The sequence below is a fragment of the Sabethes cyaneus genome, chromosome 1 (genome assembly GCF_943734655.1).
Source record: "Sabethes cyaneus chromosome 1, idSabCyanKW18_F2, whole genome shotgun sequence".
Classification (NCBI taxonomy): Eukaryota; Metazoa; Arthropoda; class Insecta; order Diptera; family Culicidae; genus Sabethes; species Sabethes cyaneus.
In genome coordinates, this window is record NC_071353.1 from 165,173,505 (window position 1) to 165,194,550 (window position 21,046).

Here is a 21,046-nt window from a genome sequence, read left to right on the forward strand (position 1 = left end):
TTCGCAGGAAGAGAAGAAACTGTCGAATGTCTTCTAACAGTACTTCCCCCTTAGACTGCTCGAGCTGGGCTGAGCTGACTGACTGACTGACTGCTCGTAATCGCGCTATGCACCACCTCCGGGCTAGGCGATTGCATCGTTTTCATGTGCTCTCGAAGTAACAATCAACCCACCAGCAAACTACATCTGTAAAGTGTAACACATTGTTTTACTTTTCTTTTCCCCTGTGACTGTCAGTACAAATTGATACTTTGTACACATTTTGATGCCCTCCTGGAGAAACAGGATGAAGGTGAAATATTTATTGGAATTTTTAGTTTCTGTTGGTTTCATATGTGATAAATTTTTGTAGAACCTCATTAGTACATTTTGGAGGATCCAGCAGTCAGTGGTAGGGTAATAATTAAAATATCTCATTAATCGGAAACGAAAATAATTTCGAGTTTTTTGAAAAACATTGTTTAATTAGTTTCAATATTTTGAATTTGTTATTTAAGCACACTGTTGTTTTGTTCGAAAATCGAACTAACGAAAAGATAAAAACCAGCCTACCTAACATAACTTTACCGAATGGACCGATCAAATTATTATTTTTTAATTACGTCAAGTTTTCCTGGAACTGAATGTCCTACTGAAAATTGTTCTTAAACCTTCTACTTCATAAATTTTAATAACTTTTTAGAAGCAAAAAGCTTTGAAATAAGTGTCTCTTAAGACGTTTTTATCGAATTTGTCCTAAAAATGCGTGATAATTCTGTTTACTGTTATTTACCAAGTTAAAGCTCTGGTGCCTTTTTCCAGTTCGTTCTTTGACGTGAAACACCTATCTCTTTCAGTTTCGTTGCAATTTCATTTTAAACGTATCGTATTAGGTATTGAATTAATATCTGAAAACTGCAACAATTAATACATCACGCATAGCACACTAGATTACCGCGTGCGATGAACACAGTCTGACACGTATGAAAAACAACAACAATGTTTTTCATAAATTGAGGGTTCGCCTCCACGCTTAGGTTTATTCGCTGGCAGCACAGCTCTTGAAACTGTAGTATGGAAAGGATGCATTTTTACCCGGTTCAGCACGTTCTACAGCTCCATGGTGACAAAGGACTGTGCCGCAATTTGCCTTGTGCTTGTCTTGAAATCATTTTCCCCAGTCCGCAAAGTTTTACGGTCAATCGCCAACGCCACTTGCTGATGAGGCTGAGACTTCCCTCGAAGCCTCGTTGAAAACAACGGTATTTCTCGGAAGCGACGCACGGTGCGTTGTCAAAGACGTCCCCGAATTAAAAGCATTGTGCAACAAAACCAACACTTCTGGATTTGTGTTCACTTACTTGCATTAGGTAACCGACGATTAGAAAATTTACAACCATACTTCTATGGAGCTGTTGTTACTTGTTACTACACAATTAGTGAATCCATAACAAAGGTGAATGTTTGCGAGTCCTTCTGGAGAATACATTTTAATACTTTCAGAAACGTCCCAGCGAGACCCGAGAAGTCAGGTTCGAAACTGTATTCCATATGCGTCTAAACCGTGTCCGTCGCACGCGTTGATCTAGTGTGCTATGCGTGATGTATGAGTTCGAGCAGTTTTTAGATACTAATTTAACACCCAAAATCATACATTTAAAATGAAATTGCAACGAAAGTAGGCGCTTTACGTCAAAGAACTAATAGTAGAATGGCACTAGTACTAGTTTTATCACACATTTTTAGGAGAAATTCGATAAAAACGTCTGGATAAACACTTATTTCAATGCTTTTTGCTTCTAAAAAGTTACTAAATCTCATGAAGTAGGAGATTTAAAAACAATTTTTAGTACCGAATTTTCTCACCTTTCGAATAAAAGTAACGGAATTGAGCTAGCTAGCGTAGTTTTTGTACCAGAGTTAATTTAAAGTAAAATGAACCGAAAACTAGAAATGTTTAATAACTCTGTAACGATTGAGATTTGGCTATAAGTGTAGAAGGATTTTTCATTAATTCTGATCTTCGGCACTAAGCACGTAACACCCAGTATATGTATCGAATGATTGGGATTTTGTCCGTGCAATCATTAAATAATTGTAGAAGCTGAATTTTTCTTTTAACGCCAACGTTTCGATCCCGACTTGGAGCTTCTTCAAGGTTTCCACAATGTATATTTTTATATTGGTATATTTTGTAACTAAATATGTATTCGAAAATTATTCGAAGAAATATCAGCTAAGTTTGAATAAAAAATTGAAAAAAACTACAAGATATACAGCCCTAAGGGTTATAGGAAAGGGTGACGTAGGAGGATATTGGATCATTAGACCAAAGACTAATGTAAACTGCATCTCTGGCATATGTATGTTTAAAAGAATCTGTGAGTGCCATTGTTTAAGTGCATGTTTAAAAGAGAAGAGCGAAATATTCAGATTCAATTCTTCATTGAATGCAATGGTGGCTTTGAAAATACGTGGACGGGGGTTCATAAGTACAACGCCTGCAACTATTGAGACATAGAGATTTCTTTTAAAAATCACTTGTGTTCATCATAAAGGTTGAAATAGTAATGAATGACCAGCCCAGATTATTGTATTGAGTATGATTATGCGTAGCTTGACATGTTTCAATAATCTTACTTTAACTCGCTTGTGGCCTTTAAAAGCGCCATTGGTTACAAATAACATTAAAGCCAAAACACGTTCATCGCAAATATGATGTGTCATTCGAATGTGCTTCTCTTTTGACATGAATGGCAAAAGGCACGTAAGTTGGCGGCGTCGATTCACTGTCTTTTGCTCCGAGAAGGTTTTACTAGTTTACTTTCACAGCTTACCACTTGTTACATAGCAGAAAATATGGCACATACGCAAAAATTTCTGTTTTATTTGTATAAGAATCCTTATCCTCCTACCACAGGGGTGAGAGGTCTCAAACCATCATAAAATAAATTTATGCCTCCAAAAACCCTCACATGTCAAATTTGGTTCCATTTGCTTGATTAGTTTTTTAGTTATGAGGAAATGTGTGTTTCATTTGTATATGAGCCTCCACCTGTTAAAAGACGGATGGGTCTCAGTACACCATAGAAAAAATCCTTCCTTTCTAAAACTCCCCTATGTCAAATTTAGTTCCATTTGCTGGATTAGTTCTAGAGTTATGAGGAAATTTGTGTTTTACTTATATGGATGCCCACCCCACCCCCCACCCCCCCCGCTCTTTGAAAGGAAAAGGGTCTCAGTACACCAAAGCTTGATTAGTTCTAGAGTTATAAGGAAATTTGTATATTATTTGTATGGGAGTCCCCCCTCCTAAAGAGGGGAGGGGTCTTAATTCACCATAGAAAAAATGCTTGCCTTCTGAAACCCCCACATGCCAGATTTGATTCCATTTGCTTGATTAGTTCTCGAGTTATGAGGAAATTTATGTCTCATTTGTATAGGAGCCCGCCCTCTTACGCCTTCCTTAAAATTGCTCTCTAGTCCCCCCATAAAATTGCTGGTCATTTTATCTATCCAACGACATATAAATTGTTCAGTTTCAGTTTCAGTAGTTATTAGTATTTGAAATCTTTCATTCAAACGTTACACTTCTATTTTCGTTTTCACAAAGTGCTACCCAGTCCCAGTATAGTAAACAAAGATGCAGTTCTACGTCAAAAAACTTTGTTTTTTGTATTACAGCCCGGACTCGATTATCCGGGTGCTCATTTTTATTTTCAGCCCGGATAATCGAATCACCCGGATAATCGAATCATCAATTTTGGTACAAATTTTTTTTGGTATGTCAAGTTTTTTGACTTTTAGGTATCAGAAATATTTTAATTATTATTGATCTATCTTTCCAAAAGTCAGAAAAATCCTTTCTTACGATTTTTTCCACTGATGATTTTTTTGGCACAATATTATTTTTTGTACGTTATGTTTTTCAATATTGAGGTATTATAAATGATTTTTTATTATTGATTAATCTCCCCTAAAGTCATAAAATTCCTTTTTTGCAATTTTTATACTGATGATTACGATGATGATGATGATGATGATAATGATGATGGTGATGATGATTTTTAAGTAAAAATATTGATCATCATCGCAGGATTTATTTTTGTTTTTTTCGCCGATAAAAGGGATATAAGAAAGGAACCTTGTAGCTTTAGGGAGGTTAATCAATGCTTGTCTAGCTGGAATCATCATGTAGCATGAAAATTATAACATTTGGGTTTAAAATAAATCAGCGAAAAAAAAATATTTTTTTTGACGTAGGACTACGTCTTACGGCAAGTTTTGAGATAGGGTGTCATTCCAAAAAATCGAAAAATGCACGCGTCACGAAAAATGAAAGGTTTTGAGCGCTAATAGCTCAGTGGTTTCCCGATCGATTTTCAATATTCTTACACCAATCGATCGGAAAATCTTCTAAGAATTGACCCAAATGAAGAAAAGTATGGATTTTTGATGCTGAACTATTGAAAAATTGAAAATAATGAATCTATGTTTTACCAGAATTCTCGCTTCGTGATTGGTTGGAAGATTCTTTACGATGTCTAAACCTATACCAATTTGATATCTGTGCTTGGGAAGTAAGCCAAAACAAGTGACAAAGTTTCCTCATTTCAACAAGATTTCTTAACACCGCGATTAAACCTAGACCATTTTGATGTCCTTGCTTGGGAAGTACGCCAGAAAGAGTGACAAAGCCCCCTCGTGCCAACAGATTTCTTACGAACGCGATTAAACCTAGTCCAATTTGATGTCTGTGTTAGGGAAGTGTGCCAGACAAAATGACAGAAATTCGTTGCCCCGACAGATCGCAAATTCTTAACTGCGAGACGAATAAACCTCGGTGAATTTGATATCTGTGTTGGAAAAATGTGCTACAACTGTAGTGTTCGGTTATTATACGGCTCTGTATGAATACGCATGCTTGCCGTTTCATTAGACGTGTAGTGAAAAGATGTGCTGTTGATAAAATAGAATTGAATTGGTAAAATCCCTTCAACCTGGGGAACCATGGGCAATAAAAACAATCTTTAATTTCAGTAAGGTAGCAGGAAATCAATAGTTTGTGTTCTTGATTTTGTTAAATTATTTTCAAATGCACAATCTTTTGAGAATTGAACGTATGCAATGTTACTACTTTGATAAATGTTACATACAACGCATGTAGCATGTTTATTTATTTATTTACTATTTGATGGGGCTTTCAACCGTTGGTTGGTTCGCCCCAAATGTAGCATGTCTATATGTTGCATATAGCACGTATATATGAAGAATCGAATGATTACAAGCATGAATACATGCTACTATCACTATAAAGAGACTTATGTAGTCCTGCGTCACCTATATATGCGGTAGTGTCTTCTACGCAACCCCTCTGATTTTTTTACCCGGATAATCGAGTCTAAAAACTCGGATAATCGAATCCCCGGATAATCGAGTCCGGCCTGTATGAGAATTTGCAAACTGAAACGTAGTGTTGTGAAGGCCGCATTCGTGTGGTCCAATTTTCTCTCACGATTTTTTTCAAACGAACACACATGCATGAGCATATCTTTCGGATTTCTTTTCTGATATTCTCATGCCCTGCGACAAGCTTTTGCCATAGTTTATATAGTTATCACCTCCCAGTTGGCCTCGAGGTATGGTGCTAGCCTAATAAACCAGTGGTCATATGTTCGAATCCCGACTGGGAGAGGCTCTTAGAGTCAATAGGGTCGTGGCAACTGCGTGGCCCTGCAATTGTACTGCACTCTAACAGCTGGCTGCGAAGTCTGTCATATAAAAAAAACAGAAGGTCAAGTTTCGATAACGAAATGTAGCACCTAGGCTTTGCTTTGCTTTGTTATTTGGTTATCAGCCACGGTCGTTGCTTACACTCGTCATTGCAACCCAGCAGTTGATACCTATCATCGCTCGCACACTTACCCGCGTGTTTAAGCGAGGGTGTAAAATGAAGAAGAAAAGAAGTAAAGTAAAATCCGTATCCATACATCCTGGTGTGTCGCTCGTGCTCACGATCTATTGACAGCTCGTAAGCTTTGGATTCGCGGGCGGGATGTACAGAAAGCTGCTATGAGGCTGTACACTCGCGAGTGTGTAGGTAGCAGAATGTATGCACACAGTACCAGCAGTTAAGAAGGCAATCAGTGAGCTGATAAACGGTAAGGCTGCTGGGAAGAACGGTATCCCGGCTGAACTTCTAAAAGCAGGGAGCATGCGGCTGTACGAAGCATAATCTACCGGATCATTGTCAGGATATGGGAGGAAGAAAAAATGCCGCAGAAGTAGTTGGATGGTTGGATGACTCGAGTGTAAAAACTATCGAGGAATTACATTGCTCAATTCTGTCTATAAGGTGCTCTCCCATATCCAGTTCTGCAGTCTGAGACCGTTAATGAAGTCCTTCGTCTCGAGTACCAAGCTGGTTTTCGTGACTTCACGACGGATCAGATGTTTATCCTACGTCAGTAACTAGACAACTTCCGGGAGTACAACTTGCAGAAACATCATCTGTTTGTGGACTTTAAGGCGGCGTACTATTCAGTCAAACGAAATGCGCTGTGGCAGATAATGCTAGAACATGGTTTCCCGACGAAACTAAATACGCTGATTCGTGCGACGCTGGACGGATCCAAATCATGCGTTAGGATAGCGGGTGAGGCCTCAGCTGCCTTCGTGACGGTGGATGGACTGAAGGGGATGCACTCTCTAACCTGCTATTCAACATCGCCTTGGAAGGTGCAATACGAAGAGCAAACGTGGAAAGGAATGGAACTATCATCACGAAATCTCACATGCTTCTTGGTTTTGCGGATGACGTCGATTTCATCGGAATCAACCGTAGAGCAGTGGTAGAGACCTTCAGGCCTTTTGAAAGGGAAGCGGCGAGACTGGGGCTTACTGGAGGCAGTGGTGTTGGTGCCGAGGTGGATGGGGAACGATATGAAGTAGTGGAGGAACACTCGTGACATGTGACTACGATGCAAGCCGCGAAGTGAAACGACGAATTGCAGCCGCGAATCGGGTTTTCTACGGATTACGTAGCCAGCTGAAGTCCCGTAGTTTGCAAATTCGCACAAAACTGGCGCTCTACAGAACACTAATCCTCCTGGTGGCCCTTTAAGGACACGAATCATGGACGCTAAAGGAAACTGATCGGCGGGTGCTTGGGGTTTTTGAGCGTAAAATTCTGCGATCTATACTTGGTGGCAAAATGGAAAATGGAGTGTGGCGCAGACGCATGAATCACGAGCTGTACCAAGTATACAAATATGCTGATATAGTGAAGGTAGTGCAACGTGGCAGGCTGCGGTGGGCTGGACACGTGGCCAGAATGCCCGATGAAACAGTAGCCAAAACTATTTTCAGCAGAGAACCAGGAAGAGGCCGTAGACTCCGAGGCAGACCCCGCACCCGGTGGGTGTGTGCTGTCGAAGACGATACACGTTCAGCTGTTGTTCGTGGGGATTGGAGAACGGCAGCCCAGGACCGCCGGTACTGGAGGGCCATAATTCGTTCGGCGCAGGATCGGTAACGGACCGTTGCCACTAAAGTAAAGTAAGTAAGTAAGTTATTCGCATTCTTAAGAAATCTTGTTGAGACGAGGCGACTTTGTCATTATTAAAACACGTTAAAACTTTGATGCTGTCTTTTCCAACCAATCACGAAGCGAGCATGTCTAGTTGTAGTTGGACAAAGCTTCATTATTTTCAATTTTTCAGCAGGCAACGTTCTTTATTTGAGTTGACGCGTAGATTTTCCGATCGATTGATGCACAAATATGAGACATCGATTTGGAAATCGCTAAACTATTAGCGTTTAAAACTTTAAACCACTTTTCGAGATAGATTTTTTGAAATAACCCCCAGTACCAGCTACCTTCCTGAAAGACGTAGTCCTACGCCAAAAAACTGAAGCAAAGTTAAAATATGACAAAAGCAAAAGAAAACCGGGGTCAATATTGGTATCTTATTTATATCTATATCTAAATATAGAATAATCAGTACAATTAGCTAAATTAAATATTTTCTCGTTCCATCACCGATGGTTGTTACTGTTTTACTAAAAATGTTTTCGACCTTTTTTGATTTCAGACAACCCGAACGACCAATCAACTTACGGAATGTGTAAGGTACGAATTCTACAACTTTATTATTGTTCCCAACCTTCAGGAATGATTTCGGCAATAATACAGCAGCCCTATTATAACAATAGTAACGACTGTTGTTGATCACGATCTGTCATCCACAAACACGTCACTGGCTCCAAACGGTCACAAAAATTTTATTCTCGAATCGTTTTGCTTCGGAAAATGTCTCAGATTGACAGGCAGTCAAAGAATTCTCGCCGTGTTAAATCAATTAGTTTCGAGTTCCGGACACCCGCTGCATAAAGCCCAGCGAATAAACTCCTCGTGGTAGGGGAGAGGAGGGAAGATACCAGAGTTAAGAAGTCCCCTTAGCTCGCGGCTTACCGCCTAATCCGGCCGGCGCTGCCCTTTTGGTCTCCACCGAGACCGCCAGCGATCAGCAGCGCGAGCAACGTGAAACTCATCAAGTCATAAAATTCTGGTTTATTTGCTGTTATAAATCCGCAGGGGGACAGCCAACAATGGACCGGAATTCGTATCGTATCGCCCGCCAAGCCAGCTGCCTGCGAATCAGGACAGAAGGACGCTGAAACGATGGACGATATTTTGTGTGAAGTACTCATCTATCGTAATAAAAGGTCGGTTCGTTAAAAGTTGATCGTAAACACCCAACAACAACTACAGCTACAAAAAGACAGAGACAGAGAGGATGATCATTTTCCCAGAGAATCGAACGAAATGCTCTAACTGCATCTTTTCAGCGCAAGCCCGGCGTTTCGCCGGCAGCCATCATGGACGGATAGAGGCATTTCTTTGAATAGACTGCGATTAGATACGCGACGGTGGTTGTTTTGCCATTTGTCCTGGTTTTTAATAGTTTTTTAAGCATAATCTGCGCTATAAAATTCCGCCGTTTGATGTTGGGGCTCTTGTTTTGAACGAACGACAGTTTGACCCGCCTACTGAGTTCTGATTCACTGCTGCTCGGCATCTAACGACCGAAATGTGACAGAATTAAGACATTGTCCGAACTAATGTCAGGGAGAAGACAAAATTTACGAACCCGGTATCGTGATGCAATACGGAGTTATGATTTTTCTCGGAGAAAAATCCCAAAGTACATAAAACAACAAACCAAAACTCGTAAATTATGGTTATAGTGAGGCTATTCTGCTGAAATCAGAGTCATGAACTTCTGGGTAAAAACTGTGCTACTGAAGGTGCCACCGGCATAAACCAGACCGGAAAGATGCGACGATTAATAGGCACGGTGCGCGATCCTCCGGATAGGAAAAACAAACATCACAATTCGAAGTGCACGGCAACGGAAGGTTCATCGCTCTCTCGGGCTAGCCGGTGAGGTGCGTTTTACAACTCATTTCGGTAGCCTTCCGCACTTAGCACTGCTTGTAATCGCAGCATCTCCGAAACAGATCAACGCACATTAATTTCCCTTTCATAGCGAAGCGAACGATTATATTAAACATGCAAGCAGACAAGCGATAAGCTTCCTGCTGGTTCCCCGGCACGGCACGGTACGGAGATTAGACGGACGACCTATGCTGGGAAAGATAAGTGCATTTCGTGCACAGCTTCTATGCTCCCGAGAGGTGGCAACAAGTGAAGGCTTGTTCGTTGGACTAGAAAATAGTACCGCCACAACCACCACCGCCGCTGCTGATTTATGACCGGTAAGCAACGGCTACGTGGTGAAGATTTTTCATCCGAAATAAATGGGAGCATCATGATGATGCTAGAAAACAGCGAAAAAACATTAGCGCTTTTTGTCAGTCGAATAAAACTGCTGTGATAATGAGTGCAACAGACGGACCCCTGGGCCACATTAAATTGACTGAACGGAAATTGAACCGACAACTGCTGCGTGTGAGTGCTTAAATTGGTCTTAATTCTCGAAACGGTGTTCTGATATTTTAAAATATTTATCACACTTTCATTTGAAGTCCCGAAGGTGAAGATGTTAAGGGTGATAATGATGAATGATATTTTAAAAACTGTTTTCAAACTTACTTGTTCGGCAAGGCGAATATTCGTCGAACTGCTGCATATTGTTCCGGGCAATGTAGCACGTTCCCACCGGTTCCACTCGTTCCACCTTCCGGGGTTGCAGCTGATGAAAGACGTATCGTGGAGCACATGCCTGAAAACGGACGAAAGAAAGGAAAAAAATGCGTTAATTCATGTGAAAATAAAATCGTTTCTGACATTTGATGGAATTCCTTCGGTGCCAAGCGAAATACAGAAGCATTTCAGCCTTCGTAGGTCGCCAAACCAGTGACGAAGGGAGATGCACCAGGCATTTTGCCCCGATAAAATGTCATCCGATCCCAGATAGCGCTCGAACAAATTGAGCTTAATCAAAATTACATTCCGTATCGTCGAAAGTTCAAAGTGTTAAGTCCTCTTATTCTTCGAACGCCACGATCCTACAAATCACAACACGCCATCTCGCACTGGCAAGAAAAAAAAGTCCGAAGATCCACAGCGACATCGGCGAAACGGAGCGCACAGAAAAAAAAACTGACCGTTTCTCAAATATGGCAACCAGTATCGAACGGTATCATCGCGTCCCACAACCGGACAAATAACTTCTTCTGTGTCAACCTGCACGGATGGTTGGGAGGGTCGAAGCGTGGCGGAAACATCCAACAGCAGCAGCAAGCAAAAGCGACAACGACCGATCGTGTCCAACCTTAAGGTCTTCCTGCCACCTTAAGCGGCTACCGCGGCCGAGGAGAGAAAAAAGACCTGCCGATGCCGACCGACCGACCGACCAACCGAGCGGCCGGCAAGAGCCCTAGATGGTCAAAACAATGCGATTTTATTGTTGTTTTCGCTGTGTACCATCCGAGCGAGCGATCGATCGACCGACCGACTCCTGGCTGTGGCACTTGATTTGCCCATATTGAACGACTGAACCGGGTAAACCGGGCTTGCCTAGCCTGTTCCGTTCCGTGTGCGGACGAACGGATGCGCACGGTTGCGGTCGAAAGAAAGTTTAATGTTTCTCTAATGGGAAATGTCGAATCGAAGTTGGCTAGGTGGCAAGTCACGATGATAGTGGAACAACCGAACGACGATTAGTTTGTTTTGAAAAGTAAATGTCACCTGTGATTCGCTGTTTATATGTGAAATTCTAAAATTATGTAACATTTTAGTAGAACATACTACCGGCTAGTTCACGAAAGAAACATCAAACAGACAGGAATTGGAGCAAACATACAAATCACATCGCCAGCGGCGAAACATGACACCAACGGATCGAAAATGGACGCGAGTTCTAAACGCGAAAATGACACGCTGGCAACGAAGAGAATGACGATGATGATGATGCAAGTATGGTTACAAGGAAGCGAGACAGAGCCAAAGTGCTAAAAGGTGTCGAAAATGTTAATGGGTCATCCGATTTATCATTCCCCCAGCTGGTCCCACCTTCGTCGTTCCGTCCTTGAGCAGCGCAGAGGACGCGAACCATTATCATGTTGTCGTGATACCTTCTTGCTGCGGGGAAACTATTTTCCCGGTTGCGGACTGGAACTGGCCAATTGGAATGAAAGGGTGGGTGTTTACAATATCCGCCGTTACCACGCGGTTTCCGACTGATAATAGCTCGTTTTTTACGATTTCGGTTGATATCTATCGCATGAATCCACGTGGAAAAGGGTAGGCAGCGATTTTCACAATATTTGATTTGACCTAGTAAATGGAACAACACCGGCTTGCTTTGATGGGACAGGGGAGACGATTGAAGGTTATGTTTTGTTTTCCTCAGAGTTTGAAGAAACGAGCGAGGACTTATAGGGAAGTACTTTAGTTCCGAATTAGTTCATTCCTTTCACTGATCCACGTCACTAGCAATGACATTTTAAAGGGTAGGCATTAGTTGCTCTTATACATATAATACAGTATGATTGTTTACTGTGATTTTGATTATTTTCAGGTATGAACAAAGTGACAGAACCATTTGCATTGTTAGAATCGTGGCAAACTTCGCAGTCAGCTGTTAGACTACTGTACAATTGCGGGTTTAGTGCTGCTGTAACAACCTTCGAGATTAGAACATACGACGACTGTTGTTAGATCAGTGCCATACTTCGAGGACCTTCGAGAGATCGGTATGTGACATGTAAATAACCAAACATGAGACATGGAAGTTACCCTACCTAAGATTATATGGTTGTGCAATTCAATTAGAACATATTCATCACTGAAGTCTTGTAAGAAAAGGCGATGGAGATGAGATCCGGTGAAATACTGTCAATTGTCAATTGTTTAATTTATATCCTACAGGAGAAAACCTCAGGAAAATATTTTAGACATCCTGTCTTATACCATTAACTTTTATCATAATTTTTTAATTGCCTTCTAAATACTCAGAACCCATCGTATTATCAAACTATCGAGTGGTGTTCGGCTCCAATTAGCTAAATAAACAGCACTTCAAATGATTTTGTCACGCAAATTCTTCCCACTGTGCCTCACACAGTGCGAAGTCAAAGCAACCCGTGCTCACAAGAGGAGCCACCCGTACGTTGCGTTGGCTGTTGGGATGGGAACAACGGTCGCGCGCAACGCGTAATCGAAGAGCGCATCTCGTTCTCGCCTGCGCGCACTTTCGTCCCCAGTTTCGACTTCTCGGTTGTTCTCTCGATCCACCGCATCGACCATGGCAAGAATGGCCACACCGGTAGGGAAGGGTGCCGGGGAGAGCCCCCCTCGAAAGATAAGCGAAATTGTCGATTGAAACAGAACGGAAAAGAAGACTTCCCATAAATCCCTCCGACCTAAACGAACTGAATATTAAACAATTATTTTGAATCCGCTTTAACTGCGTTGTGTTGTGTTGTGCCGAGCAATTTGAAACCCATTCAATTTTCGCCTATTAACGTATATTTGGGATTGGAGACAAAGACTATTGTACCGCGGTCACGTCGGATCCATGGGCCGTTGATCACCAAGAATAGATTGGCGGTGAGATGGCCGCCCAAACATCTGGGAACTCGAGAGTGAGTGAGATTCGGTTACAAATTGAAGTCGTTTATTTCGAGAAAAGTTTTGTGGGTCTTCCTCAAAACACATGCATAGAGGTATTAACATCATAATTCAGAGGGTCAACAGTGAAGCGCATCGCCGCGAGTTGTAATTTAATAACCTGCCACACATCGAACTGGCAGGCCTGGAATTGAACTGCCGAGGCTGCCCCGTCGACTGGCTCAGGACCGGAATTACAGTTCTGGTTGTAACTGATAGCACCTCTCTCAATGTTGGCATTACCAACCACCCCGAACTAAAGACGACATTCGAGTTGTTGGTTCGACTTCCGATGGTAAAATGTATTGCATTGAAAATACTTTAGGGGTCACAAAGAAATTATAAGTTTCTCTTTCAAATCTTTTGGAAGAGAAGACTCATTATTGCTTCAGATTGTTGACATTTTATCACCACATCGTTAAAGGACATGTCGCGATCTCACTTGCTAATGTAATAAAAACGATAATTTTCAATCCACAGGTTGCTCTGATTGCAACCAGCTCAATCCGGCTGGCAGCGATCACAAACCGTTCTCTCTACACTAGCTGATCTGATTATTGCTGGAGCAGACAGCGAAGGACGTCGAAGTTAATTTTCACAAAAACCTGTCACCGCCAGCTGCGATGGTTATTGACCTAGTTTTACGGTAAAGGTTTATGATTTCGTACGTAAATTACACTGCAAACCTTGAAAGAAAGACACTGTAAGTGTATGATTCCCTTTTGCTTTCAAGGTCGCGCTCCTTTCGGTGCAATCATTTTCGCTTCAGAGAGATTGCGCGCAGCGGAACAGCTGTTAAGTTTAGTTAAGGTCAATCATACCACAGACATGGGGAGAAAAAACGGAAAGTGGCCTGCCAGACCTGCCTGCTGTTGAAAGATTTGTTCATATTGTAATTTCTATTTAAAAGGCTACAAAAAGTACTATTTTTCTTAAATATTTGACTAGTGACTGTCGGCGTCAGCTTAGAGCCGAGGTGGCTCCATTCAATTCTGTTGAGCCATTCGTTGCCAATTTCCCAGGCGCCTTCTAATTCGCAAATCGCTTTCAACCTAGCCGAGTAATCTTGCACGTTGGGCTCCTCTGTTCCTAGTTCCGGTAGGGTTGTTGAAGAGTACTGTTTTCGTCACTGTCGTCCGGCATCCTTACGACGTATCCAGCTCACCGTAGCCCACCGACTAGTTGGTGATTCATGCGCTTCCGCCACTCTCGGTTTTTAGTTTGTACTCCGCCAAATATCGTCCTCATCACCTTCCGCTCGAACACGACGAGGACGCGTATGTTCTTCATGAGTGTCTAATGAGGGGTTTGTACATTGAAAACCTCGCACAGCGACGTATGCTTCCTTATTATAGCGTTTTGCGAAGGACTAAGAAAGCGTCGCTGGAACTGATCACTAGTGCTGGCCGCGGTCACCAACGATCCCAAATTCACAACCTAATTTACCACCTATAGTTCACCGCCGTCGGCTGGTAAACGGCTGGGTAATGCACACCATCGATGCCTTGTGCACTGGGCTTAAAATAGACCCCACAGTGGTCCACAGCCTCTTACCCAGCAACTCCTACCCCTACCTGCTCGTGGTACCAGCCGGGATACGAGCAACCTCGGTGGAGATCGAGTAACCAATCCCGGTGGAAACCAAGGTCGTACCTTCGAGCTTCGTTAGCCCTCCTGTCGATACTGTGGGGTTGGTTGCGGGCTTTGCAAGCCTGAACCTCTAAAAAATCAGCAATGGACTCCGTAAGTAATAATAACTCTAATCGGAACAATCGGCAAAGCCTCAGGCGACGAAAACGGAGTAACGATTGGAAATTAGGAACATGCAACTGTCGGTCTCTAAATTTCCTCGGAAGTACCCACGTGCTTTCTAAAGAAGTGAAGAGCCGCAAATTCGACATCGTAGCGCTGCAGGAGGTATGCTGGAAAGGAACGGAATGATGGTTTGTACGTATAGAGATGGTCATAACATCTACCAGCTTTTATAGTGATGGGCGAGATGCAGAAGCGGGTGGTGGCCGATTTACCCTCGAATGTGCAAATTAAGAATCAAGGGCCGATTCTTTAATATTAGCACAATTAACGTGCACAGCCCTCACCTCGGAAGTACCGATGATGACAAAGACGAATTCTACGCGCAGTTGGAGCGTGAATACGATCGCTGCCCAAGACATGATGTCAAAATTATCATCGGGAACTGTAATGCTCAGGTTGGTCAGGAGGAGGAATTCAAACCGGTGATTGGACGGTTCAGCGCTCTCCCGCAAACGAACAAAAACGGCCTAAGATTTGTCGACTTCGCCGCCTCCAACAACATGACCATACGAAGTATCTTCTTCCAGCATAACCTCTACCATCGGTACAGCTGGAGATCACCCAACCACACAGAATCTCAAATCGACCACGTTCTGATAGATGGTCGGCACTTTTCAGACATTATCGACGTCAGAACCTATCCGGGCGCTAACATTGATTCCGATCACTACCTAGTGATGGTAAGGATACGTCAAAAACTATCCGTTGTAAACAACATACGATCACGGCGCCCGCCACGGTATAATCTAGCGCGACTGAAGCAACCGGAGGTCGCCGAAAACTACGCGTTATCTCTCGAAACCGCGCTGCCGGAAGAACTGGCTGAATGAAGCCCCTCTTGAGGGCTGTTGGAATGCCGTGAAAACAGCCATTAACAGCGTAGCGGAGAACGTCCTAGACCGTGTGGCACCGAATCGACGACGAACGATTTGACGAGGAATGCCAGCAGATATTGGCTGAGAAGAACGCAGCGCGGGTACAAATGCTGCGTAGAGCCACCCGTCAGAATGCGATACAAACAGAAGCGGTGGCAGCAAACCCGACTCTTCAAGGAGAAGAAGCGCCACCAAGAGAAGAACTCGAACAGCAGTACCGCTTTCACGACACACGGAAGTTCACTCAGAGACTCAACGGATCTCGTAAAGGCTTTGTGCCGCGGGCCGAAATGTGCAGAGATAAAGATGGAGGTATCTTGACTGACGACCGTGCGGTGATCAAAAGGTGGAAGCAGCACTACGATGAACACCTGAATGGCGTTCAGGCGGAAGACCATAATAGTGGCGGAATTGACCACATTGGTGCAGCAAGCAACGAGGATGTGCCACCCCCATCGATAACGGAAGTTAAAGAAGCCATCCAGAGGCTGAAGAACAACAAAGCAACGGGAAAGGATGGCATTGGAGCGGAACTTATTAAAATGGGCCCGTAAAAGTTGGCCGGCTGTCTGCATCAACTGATTGTCAAGATTTGGGATACGGAACGACTACCGGAGGAGTGGAAAGACGGGGTTATTTGCCCTATCTACAAGAAAGGTGATAAGCTGGATTGTGAGAACTACCGAGCAATCACGATCCTGAATGCCGCCTACAAAGTGCTGTCCCAAGTCATCTTTCATCGACTATTGCCAATAGCCAATAGATTTGTGGGAAGTTACCAGGCCGGCTTCATGGAGGGTCGGTCTACAACGGACCAAATCTTCACCCTGCGGCAGATCCTCCAGAAGTGCCGCGAATTCCGAGTTCATCGATTACAAAGCCGCATATGATAGCGTAAACCGACAAGAGCTATGGAAAATTTTGGACGAAAACGGCTTTCCGAGTAAGCTTACTAGACTTATCATGGCTACGATGGATGGAATCCAGTGCTGTGTGAGAATCTCGGATGGATTGTCGGACTCATTCGAATTTCGCAGGGGACTTCGACAAGGAGATGGTCTTTCCTGCCTGCTATTCAACATTGCGCTTGAAGGTGTTATAAGACGAGCGGTGATCGAAATGCGGGGCACGATTTGCAATAAATACAGTCAATTTATCTGCTTTACTGACGACGTGGATGCTGTCGGCAGAACATTTGAGGCGGTGGAAGATCAGTACTCCAGACTAAAACGCGAAGCAGAGAAGATTGGATTGAAGATAAATACGTCTAAAACGAAGTATATGCTGGCGGGCGGGACTGAGCGCGACAGGGCCCGCTTGGGCAGTACCGTGGTAATCGACGGGGATGAGTTCGAGATAGTCGACGAGTTCGTATACCTTGGCTCACTGGCAACAGAGGACAACAATACTAGCCGTGAGATTAAAAGACGTATTATCAGCGGAAGTCGGGCCCACTACGGACTCCACAAACACTTGCGGTCGAACAATTTAAGCCTCTGTACAAAGTGCACACTTTACAAAACGCTAATTAGACCGGTTGTCCTCTACGGGCACGAAACGTGAACACTGCTAGAAGAGGACCTACGAGCACTCGGAGTTTTCGAACGGCGGGTGCTAAGAACCATCTTTGGCGGAGTGCAAGAGAGCGGTGTATGGAGGCGAAGATTGAACCACGAGCTAGCGCGTCTCTAAAGTCTCGAAAGTGGTTAAAGCTGGATGGATACGTTGGGCAGGACAGGTTGCTAGAATGCCGGACAACTTTCCTGCAAAAATGGTTTTCGCGTCGCATCCGGTAGGAACAAGACGAAGAGGGGCACAGCGAGCGAGGTAGCAAGACCAGGTGGAACGAGATCTGGCGAGCATTGGGTGCCCGCGGAACTGGAGACCAGCTGCCATGGACCGAAATAGATGGAGAAATTATACTGCGCAGGCCCTGTCGTAAGACGTTAGGCCAATTAAGTAAGTAAGTAAGTTCACCGCCGTCAAGGGTGACCGGGTCGTAGAATTTGATCTTCGGCGCATTTATTTTCAACCGAAACCTGAGCTCCGCTTTTAGTTTGGCGTAAATTACCTCCACGGTCGCGAAAAACCTGACTATAAATGATATAAAAGTCATCTGCAAAGCCTAGGAGCTGGCTACCTTTGCTCAAAATCATGCCTCTCGTTTCAGTGCCCGCTCTTTGAATCACCTCCTAAAAGCGATGTTGAACGGCATGCAAGATAAGCCGTCATAGCCCTCGCTATGTCTCGAATAGACTCGAGAGTTTCCGCCAGATGCACATTCTCGTACATTATCTACTATAGCTGTTCGCACTCGACTGTATCGTATGCTGCTTTGAAGTCAAAAAACATGCGACACGTGAGCACGTTGTACTCTCGACATTTCTACACATTACCATCCGACAGGATAAAATTTGGTCGGCAGTGGCTCGAGCTCTCACGAAACCCGCCTAATAATTCCCTAAGAAACCTGGTGCTATCAGTGATAGCCAGCGTAACAGGGTCTGGGAGAGTATCTTGCAGGGGAGAGGAGCTTGCTTTTTTCCTGGATTGATGAGAAAATTCGCTTAGTTTCATTAAAAAATGGTCGCGATGATTAGTAAGCGATGGTCGAGTTGATCGTTAAATTTACCAAATTTTCCCACTGTGCGTCTCGTGCTGCATCGCAGCAAACCGTGGGTTATCCGCAGCGCGGTGATAATTTGATGATGGTAGGTATAGGCTTTTTTGTTTCTTTCTTTCTTCCTTCTGCTTCGCCTTTCATCGTACAATCAGCGATCGGAAAGCAGATGGCTCTATCTGTGCGCCTGCCACTCTGTGAACGAAACCCATGCCGCCTCGGTTTCGGTCTCAGCGGCCGCAGCTTCAGAGATAATACGGTATTTAGCATCGTCGTCGTGGTCGCGTTTTTCGCTTTTCGGGTCTGATTAAATGGATAATGATGATTGACGAGAGAACAACGGGTCGTACGTGAACTCTTAATCATCCAATTGATCGCAGGCAGCGGCTTGCTCGGCGAGCGATGAGATAGGAGGACAATCCGCGGTTCATCCGCGCGGTAATTGTGCGCTTCATTAATGAAGAAGTTTCAACTTCCCATCTTATCCCTTTGCTAGCTCTGTGTGTTGTTGAGTGAAGGAGTGGTGGATCATTGGGTAATTTGTTTGCAAGGCTCTACTTCACAACCGCTAGAAGAATTGCATAGCCAGATATCCGTGGTACCGCTATAATTCCCGTTGACAGTTCGTAATTTATGGTCCCGCTGAGTTACAGCGATGGCTGCACGCTCATTTGCATTCGTGCAATTCCTCAACCTGCTGTGTGTAGGGCCGATGCCGACCGACCGGCACACTGCACAATGGACAGAATTGTGGCCTTCATCGGTGGCAATAAGCGGCGCTTACCCGCCAATGCTTTCCTCCGCAAGATGCCTGAACCTACGGACTGAGCGGAGTTAATGGTTTTGTTATGAGCGCTTCGTATCAAAAGCTCTGACGGTATCAATCCTTCGAGCGACGAGTTTTGATTTTAATTTCTGCCCAAGTAATCTAGGTCGCCACCGTCATCAGATGGCTGGCAACCCTGATTGGTCGAACTTCTGGTGAATGTCGCCAACCATGAGCCATGGATTTCAGCGATTTTTGGCTTTAGGGCGCGTGGTGATTAAACCAGCCAAGGACGACCGGCCGGTCACGTGCGGATTACATACCCCACCGTTCCCGCGGGTTAATTGTAGACCCAGATTTACGAGCGGGAAATTTAATCTTTTAACTGTTGGGAGCGACCGGTCGGTTGCCGTTTCTGCCGTATCATTGCATTGTGGCGGCTATTATTGGCCACACCTTGCTGCAGCTGTAGGTCGGTAGGTTTGAAGCCATTACCGGCCAATTCTAAAGCGTGATTCGACTCGGGAAGAGGCGATAAACGATGAACTTAAACTAGGACAAAAGATATCGATTACCGTCCTGCGGCCGCTACGCGGTCAATCGGTTTTGTTCTGGTCCGATTGGAGTAGCAAAAAAAAACAGGAAGAGGAGCGGAGAAGCGCCTTTGGGAATATCATTTTGCTTGAAAGAAATAACTTAATCTGTAACTGCGTACTTTCTAATCAACTCATCGCTGCTGGTCATTTTACTGAAAGTGACACAATTTGTTGAACAGAAACCATACGAGACAATCATTGCTAGCAGAGGCTAACTGTGAAAATGAATAGTCGCAAATCACGGCAGGCAGGCAGCGTACAGTACAAAGTTAACCTCAAACCGCAGAACTGTCAAAACCGCAGGTTCGTCGCAAAAGCAACAGGCGGCGCGGCGCACACATACGCACACCGAAGATAAGTTCTAACCGACAGACATTGAATCAAAGTAGGTCAAACAACACGCTGATGGCCGTTCGACGTGCGTTGTTGCGGCAAAATAGTTGCTCTGCTGAAAACGGGCTTTTCTGTTTCTGTACTCACCACTAAAGGTCCATCCACGCCGGCACTTGCCACGGTTGCTCCGAACCATTGGTTCGATTTGGTGTCGACCTGTTCGTTTTTATCGTTGAACGAGTTTCCTAAAAAGTGTCATTGCGGACACCGGTAGAGGAGGGAAAAAGAAAGAGAAAAAGAAGAAAGAATTACTTTGAGAAACTTGTTCCAGGACTAATGGCAAATTACGAAAGTGAGTGAAATAAAATTTTACTGCACTCGAAGAAGATGTGTGTCTATAATAAAATCGGCAATAAAAGGCGTCGCTTTTGCGCTATCGACAAATCAAAGTAAGCCGGACGATTGCGTGTGCTGGTATTTACCAAATTAAAAATATCGAAATCTAATTAAACTTTGCATACTACTAAAGCTGTTCTGTACAAGTTTATTACAAGCCTAAAAAGAGTTTCCGCTCTTTGAATAGTGAAATAAAATGCGCTGCGGAAAATAAAAGAAAAGATCAGACACATGAAGCTGTGTGTTGGCTGTGTTTACTTATGGCCGCGCGCCGGTTGCAGCTTCAGGTTGACCGATCCGTTGCGCGATCGATGACATCAAGAAAAGAGCAAAGCTGTGCAAATAGTGTACATAATCTCATCCCTCATTTGGAAGAATTGAGCCACACGGAGTCTGTGTAATGTAAACAGAAACAAAACGACTGTTGAATATTTGAACCACAAACCAGCAGACCCCAGCATCAGCAGCTCCCGTTGTCCGGTAGTGAGTGGCCGCATTTCGAGTGTTGTTTCAATAAACATTTGAAAT

The 21,046-nt window shown here is 43.9% G+C and overlaps 1 protein-coding gene across 1 annotated transcript in view; it reads right to left on the minus strand.

Moving 5' to 3' along the window:
* Positions 1-21,046, minus strand: part of LOC128744005 (integrin alpha-PS2) — a 165,378-nt gene that overhangs the window by 60,335 nt on the left and 83,997 nt on the right. Inside the window, exons 3-4 of the mRNA XM_053840744.1 lie at positions 20,270-20,367; positions 10,097-10,226 (exon numbers count right to left, since the gene is read on the minus strand). Of these exons, the coding sequence (XP_053696719.1) occupies positions 10,097-10,226; positions 20,270-20,367 (228 nt within the window). The remainder of the gene's footprint in view (positions 1-10,096; positions 10,227-20,269; positions 20,368-21,046) is intronic.